This window comes from Bos mutus, chromosome 5 (assembly GCF_027580195.1).
Source record: "Bos mutus isolate GX-2022 chromosome 5, NWIPB_WYAK_1.1, whole genome shotgun sequence".
Lineage (NCBI taxonomy): Eukaryota > Metazoa > Chordata > Mammalia > Artiodactyla > Bovidae > Bos > Bos mutus.
Window position 1 is genome coordinate 51,581,065 of NC_091621.1, and position 19,756 is coordinate 51,600,820.

The window sequence follows — 19,756 nt, forward strand, 5'->3', positions numbered from 1 at the left end:
CCTGGGAAAGATTGAAGGCAGGAGAAGGGGACAACAGAGGATGAGATGGTTGGGTGGCATCACCAACTTGATGGATAAGAGTTTGAGCATGCTCCAGGAATTGGTAATGGACAGGGAAGCTTGGAGTGCTGCAATCCATGGAGTTGCAAAGAGTCGGACATGACTGAGCAACTGAATTGACTTACAGACATCCTCGCCTCTTCCCCTTCCTCCTGTTACAACAGAAGAACTGTCTGTGCTCCCTCACGTGGATATAAATGCTTCCCATCGTGTTCTTAGTTCCATTTCCTGCTGCCCTCTCAGGATCCTTTTCATCTTCAATCTCTCTCCCCTTGGATTTTTTTTTCAAATCTCTCCCACTTTAGTCCATTTCCTCCTCATACACACTACAAATAGGTCTTATAGTTATCACTATCTCTCTTTCCTTTTTCTTTACAGTCAAACATCTCAGAAACATTGTCTGCACGTTGTATAACTGTTTCCTCACCTCCTACATCCTCCTTCAGGGACTGTGATCTGGCTTCCAGCCTTATCACTCCACAGCTCTTACTGAAGTCTCCTTTAACCTCCACAATAACTACTTCAAGAGAGATTTTACAGTCCTTAACTGACATCTCAGCTGATTTAGATTATTTTCTATTCCCTGTTCCTTCAAACTATCTCTCCACTTGGCCTCCATAATACTGATCATCTATTATCCTTCTTTTCTTCTGACCATTGCTTCTCTATCTCCCTTAGAAGCCCTCTGTCCTCTATAAGATCAATAAGACCAATAAGTAGAGAGTGAAGGAGGGAGCTCTGTGTATGTGTGTGTGTGTATGTGTGTGAAAGAGAGAGAGAGAATAGATTAATAAATGGAGATATAATATAACTTGAAATTTTTAGTGGGGGGGGGGGTCTGTTGCCTTTTCTATCACATTGTCATAGCCAAGCAAGCACCATCTTTTATCTTGATAACTCATTACCCCTATGCCCATCCCACTCCGCCCTCTACCCCATCAATCAGTCTTCCAGTTCACCTTCAAGCACGGTATATCTTAACCCGCAAATCTGATCATGTGATACTCCTGCCCATCCTTAGGACAAGAGACCAAGCCTGTAACACAGCCCGTAGGCCTGTGTGTTTTGTGTCCTACACATTCCAAAGCTTCTGTGCTGTCGCTACAGGGACCGTCTTTCAGTCCCCTCAGAGTGAAGGGACCTGGTGCGCTCTGCGTTCTCGGCCTGCAGACTCTTTCGGCTCACCTGAACAGTCAGGTCCTGCTCTTCCTGCAGATCTCAACTCAGTCATCACCTCCTCAAAGAACCACGACTCTCAGACTGGATCAAATTCTCCTATTTTATGCTTCTATGATATTCCATGACATTAACCGCAATCATCATTTTATGTGATTAACATCCGTCTTACACAGCAGATCATGAAACAGAACTGTGTCTTTGTGGTTACCACTGTTCCAACAGCTACCACAGCGCAATTACACAGAATAGATTCAATAAATGCATATTGAGTGAATTAATATTAATGATAATTGCCCTACCCTTTCCCTTGATTTTATTTCAGTGGGGTGTATAAATACTGAATGAAAGATAAAAATATTATATGTGATGTTTTAAATTTATAAAAACTGCAATCAATATTTACTTCTGAAAATAGAATTTTCAATAAATATAAAAGCAACAATCATGCAATATTCAGTAGATAATTTAAAATAAAATTTTAAAACATTACAAAGACTATATTAATTATTAGGCAGCCTGGGTTGTTATATTTAACTTTAGTATTTTATTTATAGAAAACTACATAAGAAGATATTAAATATGCCAGCATAGTCTATATGAGACTGTAATCTTGCTTAATAAACATTTGTAATCCCGTTATTTGTTAGAAATTGCTTGTTGCTTACATATATTATTTGCCTCTCTTTTAGACTTTCCAACCTGCCTTCTGTGTACTTGTATAAGTACCACCATATACTGTGATGACCATGAACTTGATGCTATTCCTCCGCTGCCCAAGAACACAGCTTATTTCTATTCCCGTTTTAACAGAATTAAAAAGATCAACAAAAATGATTTTGCAAGCCTAAGTATGGATGCTGGCACTAATATCCTTCCCTTTTGTTTCCTAAATGTTTGCATTATAAAATGTTGGTACCAAAAATGAAACTTGAATATTAAAATATGTCTTGTAAATCAATTTTTACTTATTTGTATGCTTGAAGGTTTGTTTTAATTACAATAAGAAAGAATGATGAATCATTAAAGGTCGTTATGAAACTATATGGATTTCCCAAGTGGCATTAGTGGTAAAGAACCTGCCTGCGAATGCAGGAGACATAAGAAATGCGGGTTTGATCCCTAAGTAGGGAAGGTCCCCTGGAGGAAGCCATGGCAACCCACTCCAGTATTCTTGCCTGGAGAATCCCAATGACAATCCCCAGTCCAGGAGGCCTCAAAGCGTCAGACACAATTGAATTGACATGACTTATGCACATGAAACTATATAGTTGTTGATATTCTCACTATTTTCAAGTAAACAAAAATCACAAATAATTCTATTTTATAGGCTAAAACTCTTTATCATGTTATCACAATAAGAGCAGAAAGTCATGACCATATATTTAGTAGGATCTGGGTTGTTCGAATAGACTTCCATTGAAGCACAATTAAAAAAAAAAAGCACAATTGCTTTATAATTGGTGAATGCAAATCTAAATTCTGGCCAAAGTTGTTGCCAACTTTGAAAAAAGTTGGTATTTGTCTTCATTAAGTGTTTTAATCATTTAAAAATTTCTTTTTAATGCCTGTGTATTTTAATGCTAATGTATCTATTACTGTTAGAAAATATAATAATCTGCCAGCACGGAGAAAAAATAAAAAATATTTTAAATAGTAAGATCCAGACAAAATTTATGAGGAATATAGGAAAAAGATCAATTATTTTAAATATAATGAAATATAATGGGTCAATTTCTTTGCTAAGGCTACACTTTCTTTGGAGTGCATAAATATGAATAGTATTTGGAGGAAATCCAGGTGGTTCAGTGGTAAGGAATCCGCCTGCCAATGCAGGAGACATAAGGTTCAGGGGTTCAGTCCCTGGGTCAGGAAGATCCCCTGCAGGAGGGAATGGCAACCCACTTCAGTATTCCTGCCTGGAGAACCCCATGAACAGAGGAGCCTAGAGGGCTATAGTCCATAGGGTCGCAGAGAGTCAGACATGACTGAGCAGCAGCAGTAGTCTATTAAATTTTTATAAAGTTGTTAGAAATAATTGTTTCATTAACTATCTCTAATTCATGTTTATATTTGTTTATATGTGGGAAATTTATATTTTTATGTGAGTGAAACATATTCAACTACTTCTCTCGTGTTTTTTTTTTTTCCAGATGATCTAAGAAGGATTGATCTGACATCAAACTTAATATCTGAGATTGATGAAGATGCATTCAGAAAGCTGCCTCAACTCCGAGAGCTTGTTCTGCGTGACAACAAAATTAGGCAGCTCCCAGAATTGCCAACCACTTTGAGATTTATTGATATCAGCAACAATAGACTTGGAAGGAAAGGAATAAAGCAAGAAGCATTTAAAGTGAGTTTTAAGTTTGAATATGAAATACTTTAATCTTCCTGTTCCTTTGCAATCAGTGTCTAGTCTTTTTATTTCCACAAAGGGATTCAATTTGATGAGACTTTTAATGCCTAAAATAAACTTTAGAACACTATGTGTCATGCCTTTGGGAAACACTGTGTCCTGGTACATTCTGAGGCTGCTCAAGAACTAAGAAGAGAAAGCAGAGCTGGAATAAGAAGTGGGTGGAGCACCAGTCTGTTAAGTTGCACCTAAGAATGCTATGAGCCAAATGATGCATATTTACCAAGGCTCCACTCAAGGAGAGTACTTTGTGTGGTTGGAAGGACAGTTATTTGCACAGAGTGTGGAGGGTGGTTTGAGGGTAGAAGCCTTCTAAATTATCTATGAGGGGGATGGATTCAGTTAATCTTATGAATTTTATTTTCTAAGTGAAGGAAACAAGTTTGGGGTTAGAATGGCTTTGCTTGGCATAACTGCAGAGAGTCTGAGAACAGTAACCAGTTTGGCTTTCTTATCCAGTCTTAACTCCCTTCGAGCTGCTTCTCTAAATATCTGTTGAACAAATACATTTAAGCTATTGTTTGAAGGGACATCTCACAACTTCCATGGAGGCTACAAGGGGTTGTGTGGATTCGCTAGCCCTGGGCAATGGTAGAAAGGCTGTATCTCCCCCTGTGCTCCTGTGACACCACTGTGGCGGGCAAGGGAGTTAGGACACCTCACCAGAGCCTGGCAAAGATCAAATCTAGTCCCCTCACTCAGGGTCTATTGGCATGGGTAACAGTGAGTCACCCTTTGTCCTGTGACATTTGGTTGGAGTAGACCTGGTTGTATCTAAAGGTATATTCTGTCTTGTTAGGCTGCCCTCTTGCTACTTGCATGGGAGGCGGTAGGATTTTCTCAGGGAGAATTTCTCATTTCCCCATTCCTGTAACGTGAAGGAAATTCTTGTTATTTCTCACCATAATCCTCAAAATTTTACTGCAGAATCTCTGTGTGGGAAATCAATGCCTTGCTTAAACTGAGAAAGTTAGAGTGGACAAAGTAGGTTCTTCCAGAGACTAAGAAAGATGTTTCATTTACATCGAGAGATATTTGCTGGCTATCAATTCTTGCAGAACTCAATTGAATAGTCCAGGAACACAGGAAACTAATTTGCCTCAACTTTAGAAAACATGGCACCCCATACCAGTACTCTTGCCTGGGAAATCCCATGGATGGAGGAGCCTGGTATGCTACAGTCAACCGGGTCACAAAGAGTCGGACACAACTGAGCAACTTCACTCACTCACTCACTTAGAAAACGAGACCTGAACAGGCATGTGTTATTTTACAAATAGTTTCATGGGCAGGGGATGAACCGTGTGACTGTGGCCCACTAATTTCTATTAAGGCCCTACATTTGGAATGTTTACAGGATATGTATGATCTCCATCATCTCTACCTCACGGATAACAACTTGGACCACATCCCTCTACCACTCCCAGAAAATCTGCGAGCCCTTCACCTCCAGGTAGGCTTCTCCTAGTAAGTTATGTCCAACACATCCATGGAAAACAGATGCAGACGGGAGGAAGCCACGATACAAAAGCTGTGTATAATGGCATGTTAATACACTGTGACAGGTTTTTTTTTTTCTTCTCTCATTTATTCTCTCTCTCACTCTGAGTACAAGGTGTTTGCATATTCATGACTCTATCTATACTGATTTATTTCTGATAACTTTAGTCTTTATTTTCATTTTTTGCCAAGTCATAATGCATCTTTTTGGCACACAAATCTTCTTTTTTTAGAAAATAAGAGCTTCATCTGCTGAAGAAATGTGTGAAGACTAGAAATGAAAGAGAGTAAGAGAGAAAGAAAAATTTAATTTGATTTCCAGCTTTCAGAGGAAAAAAATGTCAGTTTTAGCTCTTGATTTTAGGTTCCATGAACTGAGTTAAATTCAATCCTAGGACATTCCTATCTGCTGAGAGATGATGGACTTTCATCTCTCTGGATTAAGAAAATGCAGTTTTTTCTAAACCAACATATTTGAAAGCTTGCGTTATTTTAAATTCCTTTAAGCTACATTTTATCTTTGAAGTAATGAGTGAAAACACATTTTCAAAATGTTACGATCTGATATTTTCTAAATACTGGGTTGGCCAGTAAGTTTGTTCATTTTTTTTTTTTTTTTTCCTATAAGATGTTATAGAAAAACCCGAACAAACTGTGGCCAACCAAATATATTCCATTGAAGTATATTACAATACGATCAATAAAAAAACACTTTTGGCTGTTGAAACAAAGAAAGATAAGTTATTTCTTATTTCAGACGTAACTTTTGGTATACAGTTGTAATCAACTTTCTGTAATAATTTCATCTGTTCTATGGAATAAATCTGTAGAGAACACAAGCATTATGTGCTCAAAGACACAATATCATAGTGCAATATTAGTCTTTTAGGAGGAAAAGTATAAACCATCACAAGAAGTGATTCTGCTCTGTGACAGCAAGTCTGATTCTTTTTTTTTTTTTTTTTGCTCTGTGGATTCTGTAATTATTTACCTCTGTGTCCTTTCTTCCATTCCTGTTTACATCTTTCCATACTTCTTTTTGGTGTCTTTGTGTGTGTATCTGTCTATGGCTCTTGGATACCTATCTCTTGAGAGTTTTTCTGACTATTTAACTTCCTTAATGTGATATCCTTTCTAGTCCTTATCTGGTTTCTGGATGACTCTCTATTGGTCTTCTCTTTTTCTGGGGGTGAATGTCTATGTCAATGAGAATTTCTTGCCTGGTTTAGGATTGGAAAGAGGATTTTCAAGGAAACCATAAAAGGAACTGGAAATTTTTTTTCCAATTCTGAATTAAATTTCATTACTATGTCTGATGATATTGACTCCACAGAGTAACCAGGTCTCTGATGTTATATTTAAACATAATGTGATTGCATATACAATCTAAGATTTTTTTTGAAGTGATTGGCTTTACATTTCCTATTCTAAGGATTAAGAAAGTATCAAGTGAACATTTAAAAATATTTCTCTTTCACAATCACCTTACCAATATCCAGTATAAGGCTGTTTTTAATTTACATTGTCTTCATTTTATATTTATTTTTAATGCTCATATAAAAAATCTCTTTTTGTGATTCATTTGAAAAATATTTTCCAACATACTATGAGAATGACAGATCTGGCAAAAGCAGATTCCCTGGGCTGAAATTCTACTTGACACTATTTACTGATTGAACAAGTATCTAAACCTCTCTGCATCTCAGTTTTAGTTCATAAACTGGGTGCTGCATTCACTGATACATGATAATGACTTAAAGATAAGGCATGATAATTATTAACTGTGTATGTATTACCTATCAAAGAAAATAGAATAGTGCTCATGGACACTTTGTAAAATAGAGAGTCAATCTATCAGAAAGACATAAGGCTTATAAATACATATGTACCTAACAACAAAGCCTCAAAATTTATAAGGACTTCACTATTAGAATTGAAGGGAGAAAAAGACAATTCAACAATAATAGTTAGAGTCCTCAATATTCCACTTTTAATAATGGATAGAGCAACTAGCCATAAGATCAACTAAGAAACAGAAGACTTGGGCAACACTATATACCAACTAGCCCTAACAGTCATGTACAAAACTTTCAACCCAATAGCCATTTTGACATTTTTTTTTCTCATTCTTGAACTTGCCATGCATATTTTTCAGAATTTGAACTTGGTGTTCTGTCTGGGATATTCTTACCTCAGCTCTCTCCCATGCCCATGCCTCCTTGTCATTCCATTCTCAGCTCCACTGCTGTCTCTTAAGATACTTTTTCACAGACACTTTCCTTTCTTCTTAGGTTAGATTATTTTTGGAAATAATTTGTTTTTTCATCTAATTATCTTATATTCCCATTACTGAAGTATAAGCTTCATAAAGGCAAGCATATGTCTATTATGTTTATTGGCTTATCCTCACTGCTTTAGAAAGTGTTGATGTATATAACAGTTGCATAATGTGCATTTCTGGATGAGAGAAGGAATGAAGGCGTAAAAGCAGGGGTGAAGCAAAATTGACTATATTATTCATCAATACTAGGAATATGTGATAACTCATCTAATAACTTATCTTAATCTTTTTTAGAATAACAACATTATGGAGATGCATGAAGATACCTTCTGCAATGTTAAAAATTTGACTTATATTCGTAAGGCACTAGAGGATATTCGACTGGATGGAAACCCTATTAATCTCAGCAAAACTCCCCAAGCCTATATGTGCCTACCTCGTTTGCCTATTGGGAGTCTCGTCTGATTTCAGATAATGGTTAGCATTATGATGCCTCCTATAACAAAATGATTCTTCCTGCTCTCTTCAAAAAGAAAACTCGGCATGATACTTTCAAAATACGTTCTGGAAGATGATATAAGTACATAAAATACAGCTAAAATTTTTAATATATGATAGCAATGTAGTAGCCTAAGAAAACACCAGATTAATCAGAAATAAACCAAAAAATGTACAGAAATAGAAGACTAAGAGAAAATATTTCATAGATATTCTTATAAATCACATGTAATTTTCAAGTTTTAGGAATTCAAATCCTATATAACTTTAAATTAATCATATACTAAAAATTAAAAATTAATAGTGTAGGTATATTGCCAAGATTTTAATGTTTTAATTAAACTTTTCCTTTTTTAACTAAAGCATGTTTTTATTTTCAAATTCATTAAAGAAAATGAAGAAAAGAATAAAAATATTTGAAAATGATAAGGGCCTTGTGGAAAATATTCATTATAATCACAACAGACATATAGCTTCAGTATTTTAACAATAATATTTTATCATCGTAAAGCCCTGCCAACTCATTTTTAGACCTTTCCTAAATTATTAGTTAATTGGTAATATTTCTGTGCCTGGAAAAAAAAAATGTAGAAAATGGAAAATATAAACAATAATATGAAAATGACAGTAGGGAAGAAGTTAAGGAGTACCTTCTAGAGAGAAAGTTGAACTTTCTGAAATGTGTGATAATAGTACAAAAAACTGAAAGATAACAAAAGAGTATACACTGAAAGGTGAGTTTGTTTCCTGCAGCAAACCCTAAGTTCCACTCCTTGGAAATAGTCAATGGTTTCTTTCATTATTTTATCAAGTTTTCCATAAGAAGCAAAAACTTGCACATAAAATAACTGCTCCTCTTTTACAAAAATACATATGGATATATGACTTATATATAAATATATAAATATATCTCTCTATATAAATATATCACTATTATGTATGTGTCGGTACATGTAAACATGGATTTTTAAACACAATAGATAATCACTATTTTGCTTGTTTCACTTAAAACTACTCCTTGATCACTCTTACCACATCTACCATATTAGCACACACAGCTCTACTGATTTTGAAAAACAGATATCAGCTTACTACAAGGATGTATATTGTTACAACAGGAACCAATTCTTGAACACAAAAGATGTACTAGGCATCTACTAAGGTTTTCTGTATGTATTAATTCACAACATCCTAGGAGTTGAAGATAGTAATGACTATTCCAGTCACAGATCAGAGAGCTTAAACAACTTGCCCCTGGTTAAGGGCTGATCCCAAACACCTATTCTACACTTCACCTCACTGTCCTGTCTCATATACCATGGATGTGTCTTTTCCCTGTATTGTAATACAAGAAAATGGTGTATGGACTGGACAGAGAAGTTGTTATGAGCTGAATGTTTACCCCCACAATTTGTGTATTGAAGCTCTAAATAACCCCCTCCTCATTGTGATGGTGTTTGGAAATGGGGCCTTTGGGAGTTTAATAACGGTTAGATGAGTCATGACGTAGGGGCCTCATGATGGGATTAGTGGCCTTATGAGAAAAGGAAAAAAAGGAGACTACTCTGTGTGTGTGTGTGTGTGTGTGTGTGTGTACCTATACTAAAGAAAAGCCATAAAGAAATCAAAGATGACACACATAGATAGAGAAATATACAGTGTTCATGGGTCGGAAGAATCAATATAGTGAAAATGAGTATACTACCCAAAGCAATCTATAGATTCAATGTAATCCCTATCAAGCTACCAACGGTATTTTTCAGAGAACTAATACAAGTAATTTCACTATTTGTATGGAAATACGAAAAACCTCGAATAGCCAAAGCAGTCTTGAGAAAGAAGAATGGAACTGGAGGAATCAACCTGCTTGACTTCAGACTATACTACAAAGCTACAGTCATCAAGACAGTATGGGCACAAAGACAGAAATATAAATCAACGGAACAAAATAGAAAGCCCAGAGATAAATCCACACACCTATGGACACTTTATCTTTGACAAAGGAGGCAAGAATATACAATGGAGAAAAGACAGTCTCTTTAACCAGTGGTGCTGGGAAAACTGGTCAACCACTTGTAAAAGAATGAAACTAGAACACTTTCTAACACCATACACAAAAATAAACTCAAAATGGATTAAAGATCTAAATGTAAGACCAGAAACTATAAAACTCCTAGAGGGACACATAAGCAAAACACTCTTTGACATAAATCACAGCAGGATCCTCTATGACCCACCTCCCAGAGTAATGGAAATAAAAGCAAGAATAAACATGTGGGACCCAATTAAAAGATTTTGCACAACGAATGAAACTATAGGCAAGGTGAAAAGACAGCCTTCAGAATGGGAGAAACAATAGCAAACGAAGCAACTGACAAAGAATTAATCTCAAAACTATACAAGCAGCTCCTGCAGCTCAACTCCAGAAAAATAAACCCAATCAAAAAATGGGCCAAGAACTAAACAGACATTTCTCCAAAGAAGACATACAAATGGCTAACAAACACATGAAAAGATGCTCAACATCGCTCATTATCAGAAAAATGCAAATCAAAACCACAATGAGGTACCATCTCACGCCAGTCAGAATGGCTGCTATCAAAATGTCTACAAACAATAAATGCTGGAGAGGGTGTGGAGAAAAAGGAAGCCTCTTACAGTGCTGGTGGGAATACAAACTAGTACAGCCACTATGAAGAACAGTGTGGAGATTCCTTTAAAAACTGGAACTAGAACTGCCATATGACCCAGAAATTCCTCTGCTGGGCATACACACTGAGGAAACCAGAATTGAAAGAGACACGTGTACCGCAATGTTCATCGCAGCACTGTTTACAATAGCCAGGACATGGAAGCAACCTAGATGTCCATCAGCAGATGAATGAATGAGAAAGCTGTGATACGTATACACAATAGAATACTACTCAGCCATTAAAAAGAATGCATTTAAATCAGTTCTAATGAGGTGGATGAAACTGGAGCCTATTATACGAGTGAAGTAAGAAAGAAAAATACCAATACAGTATACTAACGCATGAATATGGAATTTAGAAAGAGGGTAACAATGACCCTATATATGAGACAGCAAAAAAGACACAGATGTAAAGAACAGTTTTTTTGGACTCTGTGGGAGAAGGCAAGGGTGGGATGATTTGAGAGGGTAGCGTTGAAACATGTATATTATCATATGTGGAGTGGATCACAGGTCCAGGTTCGATGCATGAGACAGGGTGCTCACGGCTGGTGCACTGGGATGAACCTGGGGGATGGGATGGGGAGGGAGGTGGGAGGGGAGTTCTGGATGGGGAACACGTACACCCGTGGCAGATCCATATCGATGTTTGGCAGAAACCACAATATTGTAATTAGCCTACAATTAAAATAAATTAATTAATTAAAAAAAAGAAAAGAAAAGCCATGTGATGACATAACGAAAAGTCGTCCATCTACAATCCAGGAAGTAAGCTCTCACTAGGAATAAAATCAGCTGACACCTTGATCTTGGATATGCTATCCTCCAAAACTAGGAGAAATAAAATTGTTTTATTTAAGCCACTCAGTCTATGGTATTATGGTAGCCCAAACAGACTAACATAGGTGTCAAGCTCAGTGTTATCTTTTTGTATGCCACAGTGACTTCCAAATGGTCAAAGGCCTTTGAGTCACATTTGAGTAAACACTTCTAGGGTCTAGAGTAGGCTTCCAGATACCCAGCCTCCAGAAGTTCAGCAGAAAGATGGACTGAGATGCTTTGGACCAGGAGGGTAAAGAAAGACTCCCAGCAGGCAGGGCTGACTTACTCATTTTAGGAACTTAGCATGTGCTTTTCAATGAAAAGAAAACACATGATTATAATAATAATAGTAAACAGGCAATAAAGAATCCAGCCTGGAACATATTAGTGTTTATAGCAACATGGTATAAACTATAACGTTCACTTTTTAAAGGAGGAAATGGTCCATAAATTCATAATGCCCTGCACACACAAGCTACTGATGATCTCAGATCTCCCCACAAATGACACAGAAAACCCCTCTGTTCTCACAGTCTTCTCAACACACCATGACTACAAAATCATGAGTAGGGTGTTGGAAGTTGTAGTTAAAGGAAAGAAAGGGGGAAGAGAGATAGAGAGAGAAAGAAAGAATGAAAAGAAAAGGAAAGAATGAAAAGGAAAGAAAGAAAAAGAAAGACTGGAAAGAAGGAAGAAAGAAAGAAAAGGAAATATTGGGATAAAAAGAGTATCATTATGCAAAAGCTATGGGGTCAGTTGACATTCTCATGGGCATTATGACTGCCTACTCACAAGGCTGCTTTACAGATGTAATTCATCATCAACTCTATAAGGACAAAGTAAGAACTATAACCCTGAAAATATGCAATTTTCGCACCACCTGATGTGAAGAGCTGACTCATTGGAAAAGACCCTGATGCTGGGAAAGATTGAGGGCAGGAGGAGAAGGGGATGACAGAGGATGAGATGGTTGGATGCCATCACAGACTCGATGGACATGGGTTTGGGTGGACTCCAGAAGTTGGTGATGGACAGGGAAGCCTGGTGTGCTGCGGTTCATGGGGTCGCAAAGAGTCGGACACGACTGAGCAACTGAAGTGAACTGAACTGATGATGGCATTCCTTTAAAATGTATTCTATTTAAATGACCACCTTAAACACCTCACATTCTTAATTGAAAGCTCTGATCTAAAATTGATCCCTGATTAAACACAATCTTTTTTATAGCAAAAGTTTTTCTTTATGAATATGCTATACACATTTCTTTTTCTCTAAATATTACAGGTTCTTTTCCAAGGGGGAGGACATTGCATTTTATTGCCCCATATTATAGTGTACTTTAAAACTATTTATAAGCAAACATCTCCATATTGAAATTCCTAAGTAATTCTCACTGAATACACATATTTCTCAGATAATAGGACTACAATATATTTTGCTAATCCTCTGAAAACCTTGAGTTGTTGTAGGGTTAGTAATATTTTCAAAAGGCAATAGCAAATACCTACACAGACTACTATTATAAATGTAAAATTCATATCCCTACTTCTCTTTAAATCTGTAACACTGTCTTTGTAGTTATTACAAACTTTCCCTTCATAATTTACTTAAATGAGAATCGTAAATGGAAAATATCAAGTGGTATTCCCTGATGCACAAGGTGCCTTATTTACTTGCAAACATCACAACTTTCCAAATTGTGGAGAGAAAGCAATGAGTAATTTTGAATCTCTTTTTTCTCACTTTCAAAAAGTCAGAAAGGCTTAATACTTTGCATTTAGTCTCTGTAACCACTAGATGGCGACTACATTTTAAATTACATGAATATCTTCAGGGTGGAAAAAGGCAAATTTTTGAGAGTGCATAAAAGGAGTTATGTTTACATTATTTTATGTATATCATAGCAACACTGGGGCTTCCCTGGTGGCTCAGAGGTTAAAGCGTCTGCCTGGAATTCAGGAGACCCGGGTTCAATCCCTGGGTCAAGAAGATCCCCTGGAAAAGGAAATGGCAACCCACTCCAGTACTCTTGCCTGGAGAATCTTATAGACAGAGGAGCCTGGTAGGCTACAGTCCACGGGGTCGCAAAGAGTCGGACACGACTGAGCGACTTCACTTTCACTTTCATAGCAACACATTGATTACAAAGATAAATCTGAAATATGCTTTGTATTTCATTTCTCTGACCAAATATATCAGGTATATACCACTTTTCTCTGAAGAATTTTATTTACCAGTTTAACTAGCAGAGCTGAGCTTTTCAAACTCCAGTCAAAAAAAAAATGCTAATCTAATAAATATACCCGATTCTACCACTCCAGGAAAACAAAAAGGATAATTAATATTGGCAACCTGGAGTAACTTGATATATGTGATAAAATATTTTTTATAAAGTGTCTAATTTCAGTTTCTTTGGTATAAGGACTTTTACTGCCTGAATCTTGAGTTTCTACTGCCATCCAGTGTTAGAATTCATTCTTTTCAAGTCACCCAAATGCACAATCAAGACTGCAGTGTTTTAAACTTAACATAACGCTCTGAATAACATAAAACATAGCAAAACTAATGCTGTTACATGGCACTCATCAGAATTTCAAAATGCAGCAATATCATGAAAATCTCCCAAGTTGTAACTAGTTACTACAAAGGACCTATTTGACTGCCTTTACTTGAAACATGTGCAGGCAGACTAAGGTGATCCCCAGTGATTTCCTGCCTGTTGGAATTTGTGCCTTTGTGTCAACCTCTCTTCTTGAGCGCTGGTAGGACCTGGGCCTTGCTTCTAGCCAAGAGGAAATGACAAAGGTCAGGGATGTCACAAAAGTCAAGCCCCATGATTATGACACACACAGATATGTGTCTCTGTGTGTTCACCGTGCTAGGAAGCACGGACGAGAGGCTCTTGGCTAGCAGGAGGGGGTGAGTGGCCACGTTGAGGAAGCCCATGACCGGGATCTGCAGGCTGCCTCTAACCACTGGTGTCCTCGCCAACCTGCAGTTAGCCTTCAAATTTGAGGACTTCCTCAGCCAACATGAAAGCTAAAGTTTAGGGCCCTCAGTTAAACAGCCACAAGGAAATAAATTCTGCCAATAACATGAATGATCTTGAGAGCAGATTTTCCCAAATTGAGTTCCAGGATGAGAGCACAGCCAAATGCTTCTATCATAGCCCCAGGGAGATCCTGAGCAGAAAACACAGCTAAGTTGTTCCTGGATCCCAACATTTGGAAATGCTGAGAAAACAAATGTATGTACACGTTGTTTTAAGTATGGATGACTAAGTTTGTGGGAATTTTTAATGTAGCAATCTAGATGGATACAATGTATAAAAATATGGTGCGTTGGATTTTAATGTTGAATCAAAGTATGTCCTTTTGCAGTATTTGAAGAATATGGGTCAATTTTAAAAGTCTTTAAAATTTCTTAATTGCATCTGATGGTGGTGCTTAACAATCTCTGGTTCCAATTCTCTTGGGTAATTTACCAGTATGAACAGTCAGTATTATAATGTAAATCTACTGAAAAAAAAAAATCATAAAAGGTAATTTGCTGTTTTTCTTAAAAAAAGTAAGACAATTCTGCATTAATGTTTTTAAGCAGGGAGGATAGGTCTGAAAGATATATATCTCACCATGAAAAAAGTGTATTAAAGTCAGTATTACTTATATAAAGTTCACATCAACTGAATAAAAAAATGCCCTTAATTATCCTTGAGGTAATCTTTTTTTAAAGAAAGAAATGGATAGGAATATCACTAATCAACATGCTCAATTTCTAGAGATCTCAATTAAAACTCAATATCATATATCATATATGTTCTTAGAAAAATAAATCTGGAATGGCACAGTTCCAAGTTCAGCAGATCAGGGGGTGAGTCACCACCCAGTGTGTGAGTCTCTGTTCAAAAATGGACACGGGAGGCTTAAAATGTCAGCATTCTGCCCTGGGACACAAGCAGACTTGTCTCCTCAGCAAACCACAGAGCAAATGACCTTGAACGATGTCTGTGGAGTCTGTAAGTCCCATGTCAAAGGGTAGAGTGCTGATCCAAGAACCCCTGTACTATTCTCAATTTTCAACCAGGAAAGTATAATGACCTTTGCAAGCATCAAGGCTTCGCCACATTTTGCTTCTCTGTCATTTAATGGAAGCCTGTATGGACTCAGTTCCCACTGGGCAGTGTTCCATTTTGCACAATTCCACTGAGCACAGGAAGGTAATAAAAGAATATACTCGATAGTTTTCTATAGGGTCAAAGCTGGTGGCACTTTCCTGCTATTTCTCAAAAGTGGGACAAGAAAAAGGTCATGAGGATGGGGATATCTAGTCTATTTTTGCTTCCAGCATAAGGTTAGTTATCTCTATATGTACTGTATCAATTTCTTGACAAGTTCTAAAACATGTAAGTATGATAATGATGCTAGTTCCTAGTTACTAAGTGCCCACAGAGTACCTGTGTTATGTGCTTTAATCGATACTTAATCCTTAACATAACTCTATGCAACAGGCACTATAACTATACTCAATGGTATGGGTGAGGAACTGGAGGCTTCCAGAAGTTAATAATTGCTGAGCTGAAGTTGAAGTACCTCTATTTTTTATTTTTGTTGTTTAGTTGCTAAGTCATATCCGACTCTTTGTGACCCCATGGACTGTAGCCCGCCAGGCTTCTCTGTCCATGTGATTTCCCAGGCAAGACTACTGGAATGGGTTGCCATTTTCTTCTCCAGGAGATCTTCCCAACACAGGGATCCAGCCCCAGTCTTCCTCATTGGCAGGCAGATTCTTCACTGAGCCTCCAGGGAAGCCACTTTTTTTTTTTTTTTAGCCCTTATTTTTTAGAGAAATGTTAGATTCACAGCAAAATGAGAAGAAGGTACAGAGATTCCTCATATACTCTCCCCCCATTATAAACATCCTCCACCAGAGTGGTTTATTTATTAATAATGAACCTACAGTGACACATCATTACCAACAAAAGTCCATAGTTTTTATTAGAGGTCATTAGGGCTCCTCTTGACATTACACCTTCTACAGATTTGGATAAACCTAGACTTCCCAGATGGCCCTAGTGGTAAAGAGTCCACCTGCCAACACAGAGGACGCAGGAGACACAGTTTCTATCCCTCGGTTGGGAAGATACTCTGGAGGACAGCATAGCAACCTACTCCAGTATTCTTGCCTGGAGAACTCCATGGACAGAGGAGACTGGCAGGCTATGGTCCATAGGGTCGCAAAGAGTCTAACAGGACTGAAGGGAATCATTCAGGGTAGGCTCTTGTCTATTTAAACTGAAGCCCATATTCTTAACTGTAATATTACAGAGGCTCCCAAGGTACCATGGTGCCTGGTTAACAAAAGGACAAAAGGAAAAACAATTGGCACTGTAGCATTCTTACAAACAAACCCATGGTAAACATCCTGGTAATGTTTAATCAAAGCACATTTACATGATATACTACAATTAGTGCAGTGCTTGACCATACAGATTCCCTGTACTCTTCATCACAGTCCTGTTTAAGGTGTTTGGGCACTGCAGTAACCTAAGAATTTGGGCTCTGAGGTCAAACACGTTTAAACACTAGCCCTTAAATTCACTGACCTCACAAGCTCGGGTAAATTAACGTCTTAGCTTCCTAACCTAGGAAATGTGGTAACCATGCCTACTTCACAGAGCAGGTGTGGGACTTGTGTGCCACAAGCCCACCTGCACAGAAAGCACAAGCAATAAACGTCTGCCATCTTGTTTTATGCATGATGAAACAGAGCTCCAGGAGTTAGAGCAGTGGCCACAAAGTAAGGCGTGGCACCCTGTTTCCGACTCCAGGGGCTTTCTCTTTACCCCTTCCATCACCCCAAAGGCATAGGATATTGTTTTTCAACAGACAAGTTTCTCCCCAACCCCTGCCTCTGGGTTCGGCTGAAGGTGCATCTTCTCTAACTCAGCACCTCAAGATGGTCGGAGGGGGCAAAGGAAAAACGGCCTCAGGTGGTTCCTAACGTGGGCTGCACAAACCCAGCCTCCGCCCTCCCTCCCGCAAAAACTACGTCACAAGCCCCCTGCGAATGTTCACTGGGCACCTGTTCCGGCTGGAACCCCACCTCCACGCCCGGGGAGAACGACCTCAACCCCAATTGGCTGTCTCCCGGGGCGACCAAGGATGCGGTGGGCACGCGGGGCCCCTGGCCGGTATTTAAAGGCTGCGGCGGCCCACGCCACCCCAGTCCGGCCCGGACGGCGACGGTGAAGCACCTGGGTTGAGAGGGAGCAGGAAGGCAACGGCGCGACCCCTGCCTCCCCCCGGCCCCAGCCCGCGCATCCACTGAGGCGGGTGTGAGTGGGACCCGGGAGCGGGTCTCACCGCGCATTGCCCACCAACACCTTCCTCACCCACCATCCTTACCCAGCCCCAGTCCCACCCAACCCGCCTTGGCGAGACAACTCGGGTGCAAAGGATCAGAGATAACGCGGAGAGCGACTGAGCGAGCAGAGAGGCGGGGATCCTTCTGGAGACAAAGGCGTGATCCCAGCGGCGGGCACGTGGTGCTGGGCAGAGAGAGAAACGAGGCCCTTGAGACCGTCAGATCTGTCCAAACGCGACGACAGCTCCTAGGGCGCTACCGTGTCGACCTCTCGGAGCACCCTGAATCATGACCCAGACCCTCGACACAAAAGAGGATCCTCTTAACCTGGGCGGCGGCTGGGCATCCTCTGCCCCGTTACGCACCTGGTCGTTTGGCCCCCGAAGGCGCAGGGGCGCTCCCGTTTACAGGCGGCGGCCTCGCTACGGCCCCAAGGCCGAATACGAGCCCCCGAGGAAACAGGCGAAGCAGCAATACGGTCCAGGCCCTTGGTTCCAACCACCCTGGCGTCCCTACTGGGCCGTGTATTCTAACTGGGGGCGCTGGAGAGGGCCCTGGTGCCCACCTCCGGCGGGATTCAGGAAGCCCCCGGGCCGGGTGCAAGTGATCCGGGTGTACGGCCTGCATCCGCTCTGCCTTTGCTGCTGCTCCTGCTGCCATGGGCCCTGGAACCCCGGCTGGGCGAGGCCCCCGGGCAGAAAGAAGCGCTGGGGTCGCCGGGGCCGCGGCCTGCGCCGTCACCCTCGCCGCTCCGCCCAGAGGAGCCCTCCGGTGGATCTGAGCACATTGCTGCGGCCGGTCAACCTGTACGGGTGGCGCGCCCCTGGCATGCGGGCGCCGCGCAACACCACGCAGTTCATCATGAACCAGATCTACGAGGACATGCGGCAGCAGGAGAAGCTAGAGCGCCAGCAGGAGGCGCTGCGGGCGCATCAGGCCCAGGCAGCGAGCACAGCCTCCCCGGAGGGCGCCTTCGGAAACGACGTCCCACCTAGCGGTGGCCAGGAAGACGAGGAGCTGCAAGATACTCTGTACAGCTTTGTGCGGAATCCCTCTCTCGTCTTCAGCCCTGACCCAGATGAGGAAAAGCAGACGGCCACCTCACAGCTGGTGGAGGAGGAAGAGGAAGGGGAGAGAGAAGAGGAGGAGGAGGAGTGGTGTGACGAGGAGGAGTGTGATGGCAAGGAGCTGGAGAGCCAGGAGGAGGACGAAGAGTCAGAGGCCAAAGATGAGGAGGACGAAGAGTCAGAGGCCAAAGATGAGGAGGAGGGCGAAGAGGCTGATTACATGGAGGAGCGGGAGGAGGAAGATGAGGAGGACGAAGCGGAGGAGATAGCAGAGGAAGAAGAGGGGCTGGCGGAGGATGAGCAGACTGAGGAAGAGAATCATTTGCCTCTGGAAATGCCTTTATCATTCCTAGTGGGGGCTGAAGAAGAGAGAGAGAACTTTATGAACTGTACCTATTTAAGCCCCAAACAGGGAATTCCCAAAGTGGCACAGGAAGCTCTCTTCATGGTACAGGACATTAACTGTTAAGACATCAGGAAAGGGATTGAGGAATGCTATGGAACTGATTGAAGGCTAAAATGATTAGCCACTTGTCAAAAACTAATGAAAAAGTGAGTTCCATTAATAAACCTATCATCTTTGGCCATTATAAAACATTTAAAAATTGGTGTGTTGTGTGTATGACTATGGGTGGGGGAGGTAGAGCTTTCAAATATAATTTAACTGGAAATGATTAAAGGCCAAATATTTTATTACTACAGTTTGAATATTTTCATTTGGTGTTTTCTCCTCTAGATGCTTGAGTTTTTTTTTTTTTTTTTAATAATTCTGGTAATGCTGAAAATGTTTCCTTTTAAACAACTTTATACATCATCTCTACTTAATGAGCTTGGATGAACAGTTATTTTGGCTGTTAGATGCCTAAGAAACATGTGCC

At 40.0% G+C, this 19,756-nt stretch overlaps 2 protein-coding genes across 2 annotated transcripts in view; both read left to right on the forward strand.

Moving 5' to 3' along the window:
- Nucleotides 1-7,901, forward strand: part of EPYC (epiphycan) — a 39,663-nt gene extending 31,762 nt beyond the window's left edge. The window contains exons 3-6 of the mRNA XM_005910092.2: nt 1,929-2,087; nt 3,390-3,592; nt 5,013-5,108; nt 7,731-7,901. Of these exons, the coding sequence (XP_005910154.2) occupies nt 1,929-2,087; nt 3,390-3,592; nt 5,013-5,108; nt 7,731-7,901 (629 nt within the window). The remainder of the gene's footprint in view (nt 1-1,928; nt 2,088-3,389; nt 3,593-5,012; nt 5,109-7,730) is intronic.
- A 10,198-nt stretch (nt 7,902-18,099) lies between these two features.
- CCER1 (coiled-coil glutamate rich protein 1) lies at nt 18,100-19,347 on the forward strand. Its single transcript, XM_005910093.2, has one exon. It carries the CDS (start codon nt 18,100-18,102, stop codon nt 19,345-19,347), a length of 1,248 nt encoding a protein of 415 aa, XP_005910155.2.
- Nucleotides 19,348-19,756: the final 409 nt, after the last annotated feature.

Bases quoted from the DNA above. Each gene is read 5' to 3' on its own strand.
- CCER1 (XM_005910093.2), top strand. From the start codon at position 18,100: ATGACCCAGACCCTCGACACAAAAGAGGATCCTCTTAACCTGGGCGGC.